Source organism: Corvus moneduloides, chromosome 17, assembly GCF_009650955.1.
Source record: "Corvus moneduloides isolate bCorMon1 chromosome 17, bCorMon1.pri, whole genome shotgun sequence".
NCBI classification, from domain to species: Eukaryota; Metazoa; Chordata; class Aves; order Passeriformes; family Corvidae; genus Corvus; species Corvus moneduloides.
In genome coordinates this window covers 5,930,431-5,939,702 of record NC_045492.1, presented here as the reverse complement: position 1 = coordinate 5,939,702, position 9,272 = coordinate 5,930,431, and the positions used below count along the sequence as shown (strand labels likewise).

Sequence of the window (9,272 nt, the reverse complement as noted above, 5' to 3'; positions counted from 1 at the left end):
TAAAGCATCCCACAGATGAAAGCACAGAGTGAATTCATACATTTGTTCACCTTTAGCTGTGAGGATGGTTTGTTTTTCTGCAGAGGTGCATATATACTTCTTTTATGGTGGGGAGCAGAATGCTGTTGACTCCTTTTCCCTCCTGGAATATTGCTGCTTCTCAGCAGGAATGATGAGGGCTGTGCATAGCTCCTGACCAAGGGCAGAGCTGCTGCTGAGTGGATCTGCTCTGCCCAGGGTATTTTCTCCTCTGGAACTGATGTGATTGCTGAGATCCTGCTGGGACTACAGATTCCCACTCCTAGCCAGGCTAACTAAATAACCCTCCCCTTTCAAAGGTTGTCAAAGCTGTAGTAATTCTTATTAGGCTGGTTTGAATCATCTCTTGAAAAGGTCTCACATCATCCTTGAGCACCAAACTGTTCTGTATTCAGACCCCAACCACCCAGTCTTCCGAGCCAGACCAAAACATTTGCAGGGGGAGGCTCCAAGAAAATATTAAAGATGTTCTGCTGTGCTGTGGGTGAGACCTGACTTCTCCATCCTCTGTCCTGTGTACATTTCGGAGTGGAACAAAGGCCATTGTGTGGAGCAAGGATGCTCCGTGGTGCTGATGGATCCCTGGGGAGACACTCTGGATTCCATCCCCTGGGATGCTGGGGAGTGTTGGATGTTTCCTTTGGGAATTGTCCAAAAGTGGCCTGAAAACCTTTGCTTTGAGGGAAGATGGAGTAAGCCAGACCTGCTGCCTGCCCTGCAGTGGTGCTGCTGCTGTGATGTGCCATGATGGATGTTTTTAACTCAAAGCTGAGTCCTTGAGTGCAGCCTTTGCCCACGTTCCCAGCATCAGACCTGGTGGGCCTGTCCCAGGAGAAGTAGTGAGTCCTGAGCTGTGGTAAACCCCAGGCAGAGAAAATGAACACCTTCATCTCCAGGCTGCTCTGGCCTTGGGGAAGCAGGTGATGTGGGAAGAATCAGAAACATCTCTCTGGCACAGCACTCACTGCTTTTCCCATTGTCTTGCTGGCAGCTACCTAGGACAAGGAAGGAAATTCCCTTCCTCCCCAGAGACCCGGATCCACAGGATTTCAGCCAATGCACACTGCCAGGAGCTTACCACAATCACTGATCCTGACCTGTGTATGTTTTGGTGCACTGCCCAGCTCCTCCCAGGTGAGTGCTGCTGCATGGGGGGTAGAGGTGAGTCTAATCCAGCGCTGGGAGCTCCCCAGACTCCCCAGTACAGCTGGTGATAGCTGGAAATGCTGTGCACAGGAGGCAGGGTCCTGTGCCTGGGAGGAGAAAGGCAGAGGATTTGTTGACACAGCTGCAGGTGGAGGCACAGTTGGTGCATTGCCTCTGGGATTTCTGACTTGCAGGGCTCCAAAACAGAAAGCAGCCGGACTGAGACAGACTGGATGTCCCCAGAGCATCCTCTGGCCCAAAGCCACCTCCTCCTGCCTTCCTGGGCCAGTAGCTGGGTGACAGTGGTGACATGAGCAGAGCTGTCTCAGAGCAGGAAGAGGGACCTCTCACAGGGAGATCTGGATACCTCAGGCAGCAGGTTTTGGGAGGATGAACCCTCCCTGCCATTTCCTTGTCTCTGCAGAGGAGCTGCTGCCCTGGGCACGGCATCCATCGGGTTATGCGGGGCCAGCTGAGAGGCACCCCATGCCTGCAGCTCTGTGCTTAATCAAACCAATTAGCAATTTAATCTTGTTAACAAACCAAGATAATTGCAGCATTATCAAATTAGCCAGATGTATGGAAATGCCTGCTTAATAGCTGATAATAACTGGTGCTGATGGAGGAGGAGGAGGGTTGTGATCTGTGACTAATGACCGCGGGAGGTGTAATCACGCTGTTCTGCCCTGGCTGCCGCCAGCCCCGTGCCGGGATGCGGGGACGGCTGGGGGAGCGCTGGGGCTCAGCCTCCTTCGTCCCACGGCTTGTGCGGCACAGCTCTCCCTGCGCAGAGGGTTGGGCTGGTGTCAGGGATAGTTTTCCCCTGCAAGGACACTACAGTGGGCAGAAGCAATGTCTGGTTTTATGCTGAGTTTGGCTGACGAGCTCCCCGGTCTCGTTCTGCCTGTCCCTGCTCGATCGCTGGCGTTTTCAGCGCTGCATGAGCTCTCCAGTTCTCTCTGCCCTCCCGTGGCCAGGCTAAGCAAAGAGTTGGTTTCTTCGCTCTAGGACTTCTTCCTTCTCAGTGAGAGTAATTTCTGAGCTTTGCCTCCTTCTAGTTCCTCCACAGGGAGAAAGTCACCTCCATAGACGTGACCATAGAAAGACTCGCTCCCGCAGATGCTCCCCCCAATCTCGGCCAGGAAGCTTCCAGCATCTACCATGGACCATGCAAGGTGTCAATCCCACAGCCAGAGTCTTCATCCTGCTGTGTTTGTGGGTGGTTTAAAATCTGGCCAGCTGGTGCAGCTCTCCAGATCGCTTTGCCCGTGCCTGGCCGGGGGGATCATTAGCTCAGCTCTCACGCAGCAGTAGCTCCTCTCTGCTCCCTCCGGTGTGTGCAGACGGACCAAGCTCCTCCCCCAGTCTGGGCTTGTTGAGAATGGGACATGCAGGGCTGGTATCAGCAATGGGCTGGGGAGGGCTGGCAGGCCCTCTGTGGGCGTTAGGCTGGGTGATGCTCTGCCCCTGCAGTGCATGGTGGCCGTGCCTGGCTCTGCTATTGCACAGAGGCCAGCAGGTCCCTCGGGCTGCACACACTCTCTTCTGCTGATGCTTCTTGGCATTTCCTGAATTTTTTGTCCCCAGCACTCAGCTGTACAAAAATTACGAGAACCCCTTGGAGCTATGATTTTATTGCCCTGGCTTGAGGCTTTCCAAGGCAAGTTTCTTCAGCTGAATTTTCCCCACCAGCTTAGGTTCAGTGAGGGGTTCAGCACCACTTGGGGTTTGGGTCTGTGTAACCCCCCTCCTCTGCTCTCCAGATGAGCCCCAAGTAGGGTACTCCTAGGGAGGCTCTGCCTTCTGTATCCCCCTGGGCGGGCAGGGTCAGTTCCCTTCCACAGCCCTGTGCAGCTGGAGGGGCCTGGAGGACACACTGCTCTCCAGGGCCCCTTGCAGCCTTCCAGCCTTCCTAAAGCAACCTGTCATGTTTTGTTCCAGTCTCTTCCCCTTGCTCCCTCCTCCTGGAGGTTGTATGCCTCTGGATGGATTTTCTCCCCCAAGCCAGCCCCTAACCACACTGCACGTGTGTAGCCAGGCTGTTTTCATCCTCTTCCCCCAGCAGAAATTCTGGGGTGAAAGCAGCAGTCAGACTGTGTGCCAGGATGGAGGGAGGAGGTGGGGAAAGGAGTCACACACCACAAGCACCCCTGGGAAAAGCCTCTTTTATTTGTTCAAAGAGCGGTGGGGAAGCACCGGGAGAGGGGAAGTGGATGGCACGTAGCGCTGTGCGGCAGCTGTCACGGAGTGATCCTGGAGCCAAGGTGGAATAGGAATGCTGAAACGACCCTCAGTCTATCCTGGGAGCTGGAGCTCACACTGAGGAAAGGGAGAGAAAGAAAGAGGTTGGGTCTGGTGTTCACCCCAGCCCACATGTTTATCCACCAGCCTGACCTGGGGGGCTCTGGCAGCTGGACACAGCTCCCTGCCCAGAGCCACCCTCATCATACCCCGCTCTGCTACCCGCGAGCGGGCGGGGGCTGCCGAGCTCCTACCGTAGGTGACGGGGATGGCCGGCGGCTTGGAGAGGCACTTCCTCCCGCAGAAGGACTGGCAGCACTTCTTGCCGCGGGGGCAGTGCCGGTCGACGAGGCACTGGTTCGGCGGGTTGTGCATCGCGCAGATGAAACGGACGGGGGGACAGGACCAGGCGCTGCCTGCAGGAGGAGAGACTGGTTTGCTCCAGGGCAGCTGAAGGGCCCTGGGGAGATGCTGTCCGGCAAACACCCCTCTCCTCCCCGCTCCCCTTCCCACAGGATCCTTGTAAACGTGGCTCCTTCCCAGCACCTGCGCTTTTCCTCCCCGTACCTTATCCTAGGACATCTCCTACCTGTTGGCAGCTCTGCCCAGAGGATGAGCATCCCCACCAGGAGGAGGGCGGCCACCGTCTTCATACTGCCGTGTCCCTGAGAGGTGCGAGCGTGAGAGGTGGGGGACACCACCATTTAAACCCTTGGGGAGGATGGGGGTGGGGAAAAGAGCTGGGCATGTTCCAATGTTTGTACTTTTTTCCTCTGCCTGTTGCATTGTGTTTTCCGGACAAGCCTTTTGCGCAAGTTTCAAAGGGGATTGTTTGATTGCTCAAAAAGCAGCTATTCCATTGCACAACCGACCCCTGCAGCTACACCTGGGGCTGAGGAAAAAGCCAGGGCGAGATGAGCCAGGGCATTGTCCACCCTGACAAGCTGGAGGCAGCGGAGCTGCTTTCTCCTGGGCAGGTATCTTCTCCCGGTATCCTTTTCCAGGGGAAACCCTTCTGGTGACCATGTTCCCTTCTGGGGGTCTATTAAATGGTTTCCCTCTGTACTTTGCTTCCACATGGTCCTGCAAGCCAAACCTTACAGCATGATCCAAATCAGGATGAGTCTGCCTGTGCCTTCCCAGGGATGATCCTTCAAGTTTTTCCCAGGGGTAACTTGCCCCAGCCACAAACCCTCCCAACTCCTGCCCCACTGGGAGTGTAAGTTGGTGTGGGGAAAACACTTTTGGCTTAGCCAAGGGTGGGTCTTTCTCAAGCTCGGGGGGGGGGGGGGGGGGGGGGGGGGGATGTCACCTGAACCCCAGCATCTTCTCTGGGTGGCTACTGCCATGTAGGAAGCAGGTTGGTGCTGGGAGAAAGTGGCTGACCTCTCTGGGGTAGGATAATCCACTCCTTCCGGCCCTATCATCAGCCATGATGCAGCACAAGGACAACTTGACTGAGCCCTAACTCTTGATGGCTGTGGAATTAGGGGCTGTATTCCTGGTTTGGATGGCAAAGGTTCCACCACTCTTCAAGCCTCAACCCATTCCTCCCCCCCAAGGAAATTGTAACCCTTCCCTGGCCTCCAGGTAAATCTGTTTTCTTTAGGTGCCCTTGGGCAATGGGAAGTTACTCCATTTCCCACCAATTGGTCAATGTCCCCCCTCAGCTTGTGTAAGGGGTTCCCAAAACATTTCTGTGGGACTTTCTGGGGCTGGCAGGAACCCAAGCCGTTCTGGGAACAGGCTCTGGGAATCCCCAGGAAGGGGAAGGCTTCCACAGCCAAACCCCACCCAGTCCTGCAAGGGGCAGCCCCTGATGTCGCAACCAGGTGGGGACAAAGAGCAGCAAAAGGCCAGTATCACTCCTACATGCTCTGTGCAGCCCCTGAGCCCCCCACCATTGCACTGATCCAGCCCCTGGAGGTGCCACTTTCCATCCAGGGCATGGTGGGCCTCTCACTGTGCCCTTTCCTGCTCAGACATCCATTCTCAAGTTCCAATGGGCCCCGTTAACTGGACCTCAACTAACCTGGTATCTGTTAATTATTGTCCAATTTCCCTGTTGACCCCGTGGCTGCATTAGCTCTTTGTGAAGTCATTCATTAAATAACGTGCGGAAGATACAGCCAGCCTGTGATAAATGTGCTTTGAAGTATTGGCTTTTGCAAGTGTTAGAAGTTGGTGTTGCTGTGCAGATGTAGTCGTGTTTGGCTTGCAATGACAGCAACAAAGGGAGCCCGCTAGCCTGATTCGATGACATCTGGCGAGTGAGCGTAACGGGAAAGCGCCATTTGCTGGACCCTCAAGTTAAACTGCACGTACTCTACAGAGGGCGGGAAGGGCGAGGGAACATGTGAATCAGTTCTAAGAAAATGCTAAAGAGTTTCTGAAAAGTTCTGAGTATGTATTCTGAGTTATGAATATGTATGAGGCTGACGCAATACCTGGAGTATACAAACCTGGAGCCTCACGTGAAACAGCACGCCTCTGGCTACGGTCACATATCCAGCACTGTTGCTTTTGCTTTGTTGACTTTTCCCCCCAATAAAATTTTAAAACCTCACAAGAGGAGTGGGCTTTGTTTCTCACACAACCCCAAAAGATTTTCTGGGCTGTGCACCAACAGTGTAGCACTTTTAATGAAAAATACAAACATTGGATTAATTTTTAAGCAATCCATTGCCATTTAGCTGCTGCTGGGGCTGGAGAGGACAATGCTGTGCTCCCAGCTGGTGCCAGAATCTGGCATAGGTTGTGCTTGGACCTATGCCTCCATAGGAGGAGGAAAGATCAAGGAGCAAGGCTAGGATTAAGCTGCAGAGAAGATTGGGGGAGGGAAGAAATCCACCTGAAGAACATCCTATAGTGCTTTATTCAAAGCAGGGGGGAAAGTGTGAACTCTTTTTGTTGCAAACTCCCATGGAATAACCAGGACCCAGGCATTTCTGGGCACAGGATTGCCTGCAGTCCTCATGTTGCATTCTGTTACATGTGCAGTACCCATTGCCCCAGTACCCCACAGAGCACGCCCCATTCCACATGGCTCACGCTCTTCCCTGTGAAAACAACTTTGTGACCCTCCTTTTGAAGCTACAAGGCCCCATTTGTGTGATGCTTGAGGGTATCATGGCAGATGTTGCATTTTCCCAGCCAGAGCAAGGCTCTCCAGTTTGTATTTGCTGGGAAGAGAAAGGAGGGAGGCCAGTAACCCCTGATCCTCCAGCCCTACGCAGGTACACAAAGCACCTAAGGAGCAGCTTCTGCCCTGCAAAGCATCCCTAGTCCCCCACCAGCTGATGCAAAGCTTTCAGCCTGATGATGAGCTCCATCCATCCATCCATCCATCCATCCATCCATCCATCCATCCATCCATCCATCCATCCCTGCCCAGCTCATGGCTCAGGAAGCTCCCCTCAGCTCCAGGCTGGCTCCATTCCCTCGGGGTGCCCGGGAGAAGAGGATGCCCGCAGCCCAGCCTCACCCTCTCAGCGCTGGTGTCTGGTGCCACCTAGTGAAGTGCCACTGATGAGGCTCTGCAGGACCACGCAGGCTCGGCCCTGCTCCCACGTGTAAAGGAAAGGGCCCTGTGGGATCTGCCTCTACAAATACGAAGTATGTACAGACCTCTAAGTGGGACCCGCTGTGTGCACAGGTACCTCCCAACCCAGCACAGCCCACACATGTTCACCCTGGAGCAACAGGAAACCAAAAGTCCATGCTTCCTGTGTCCACAGGAAATGAGAAGAGAGGTGGGGTATGAAAAATAAAGATGGTTTGTCTACAGAAGAGCAGAAACAACAATGAACTACACCATGTATTTACATTGTAAGAATCTTTGTAACGACAAAAATCTATAAAGCGTATATACACAAGGCTATTGAAGAGCACTCTCTAAAACGTATTACAGAAGGGTGGCATCCCTGCCTGGCATCTCAGTCAGTCCTGGAAGAAAAGCAAGTGGCACCGTCACTCCAGTGCGGCCCTGAGGGCTGTTCCCTGTGCCCCCAGGCTGGGACACGCTGGCAGTGCAGGACTCTGCTGCCAGAACTGACCCCAGCTGGGGCTGGGAGCCGGGCCGCAGGCACTGGGACAGGGCTGGCATGGCCCAAAGCAAGGGCAGGGCAGGGCGGGGGTGCTGCTTGTGCCTCCAGAATCCAGAGCCCCCCGGGGCACCGTGTCCCTGAGCGGGGCACCCAGCCCAGCCCCGGCCCGGCAGCAGGGGACCCACTCTGCCTGTGGGCAGGGCATGGGGAGCACCTGCCTGTCCTGCTGCTGTGGTCGGTCTTCGTCCCAAGACCATGTCCTCCTCCTCACCTTTCTCATCCACTTCTGTGTCTTCAACGTAATCTTCCATTTCCATCTCTTCTTCCATCTCCTCCACGTCCACCTCCATCTCTTCCTCTCCATTCTCTTCTACATCTATATCCATACTCTCCTCTATATCAATCTTCTATATCAATATTGATTTCCAACTCCTCCTCAGTGTCTGTGACAGCCTGCACAGGGAGCAAAAGCTCAGAGTGGGGTCCCAGTCCCACACCAACCCCCCAGCCCACCCTGGAAGTCCAGGGGTGTCCACCTCAATGGAGTGGCACTGTACCTTCATTGGGACAAAAGTGATCATCCTGCAGGGATGGATGGCAAGATCCAGGCAGCAGGGACCGTTCAGGACTGATGGGCATGGCCTCAGAGGAGAGCGAAGGCTGTAACGCACTTCTCTAGGAAGTTTTAACTGCCCTGTAGGTGCTATCATGGCTTGCAGAAATTCAAGTCTCATTCCACTTTTTGCAAAAAAAGGGACAATGATAAACCATTCAGGAATTCTCCTTGGAAATCTGAACACTGGCTGTTTGTTGCAGCTGCTCATTTTCATGATTCAGGGAATTCAAGGCACACTGCTGTGGGCAATGAGGACCGTAGAATGAAGGAATCCCTGAATGGTTTGCCTTGGAAAGGACCCTGAAGATCATCTCATTCAAACCTGAGCTTCCTCCCACCAGACCAGGTTGCTCAGAGTCCTGTCCCCCCTGGCCTTGGATGTTCCCAGGGATGGGGCATCCACAGCCTCTGTGCACAGCCTGGGCCAGAGCCTCACCACCCTCAGTGGTTCCTTAAATGCAACCCAAATCAACCTGCTGCAGCTGAAAGCCATCCCCCCTTCTCCTCCCACCACAGACTCTGTTGAACACTCTGTCCCCATCTTTCCGATGGGACCCTTCAAGTCCTGCACGGCCGCAGTGAGGCCTCCACAGGCCCTTCTCTTCTCGAGGCTGAGCATCTCCAACTCTCTCAGCCTTTCCTCAGAGCAGAGGGGCTCCAGCCCTCTCAGCATCCCTGTGGTCTCCTCTGCAGTCCCTCCAACACCTCCAGGTCCTTCCTGTGCTTATGACCACAAAGTTGGAGGCAAGGATGAGTCCTGGAAGGGCTGCAGCTTCATGGTGAACAGTGGGGAATTTTGTGTTATCCCTTGAAAGGAACTAAATGCACTCTGGTGCTGAGAGATAAAATGAAGAGAATGTCAGAGTCCTGCTGTCAGTGGTGTTCTTTGTGGACTCTGCAGGGATCATCAGGAGCAGATCCCGTGTGTTCCCTTAACCCAGCACCCACCCCAGAGGAGCTGCAAAGGCACCTTGGCCAGGCCGTGGGTCCATGACCAGCTCAGCTTGGAGCTCCCTGTGCTCCCACAAGGACAGGCTCCAAGGGAAACCCTGCCCATGGAGGCACAGCATCTGTGCTATGCTGGCTCCTTCCAGCTGAGGCCAGGCCTGCAGCACCCTGGGGTGCCAAAGAGCAAAGATTTTCCCAAAGGATTTCTGGATCCTAGTGTTAGGAGATGCTGCAAA

The 9,272-nt window shown here is 54.4% G+C and overlaps 1 protein-coding gene across 1 annotated transcript; it reads right to left on the bottom strand.

Moving 5' to 3' along the window:
- Window positions 1-3,334: 3,334 nt before the first annotated feature.
- LOC116452719 (caltrin-like protein 2) lies at window positions 3,335-4,126 on the bottom strand. Its single transcript, XM_032127387.1, has 3 exons — window positions 4,016-4,126; window positions 3,681-3,842; window positions 3,335-3,504 (listed from the first exon to the last, which is right to left on the bottom strand). Exons 1-3 carry the CDS (start codon window positions 4,077-4,079, stop codon window positions 3,500-3,502), a joined length of 231 nt encoding a protein of 76 aa, XP_031983278.1. The 5' UTR covers window positions 4,080-4,126; the 3' UTR covers window positions 3,335-3,499.
- Between the last annotated feature and the right edge of the window lie 5,146 nt (window positions 4,127-9,272).

Coding starts and splice junctions, on each gene's coding strand:
- LOC116452719 (XM_032127387.1), bottom strand. CDS start 4,079: ATGAAGACGGTGGCCGCCCTCCTCCTGGTGGGGATGCTCATCCTCTGG. Junction 3,843..4,015: donor CTGGGCAGAGCTGCCAACAG/GTAGGAGATGTC, acceptor CTCCTCCTGCAG/GCAGCGCCTGGTCCTGTCCC.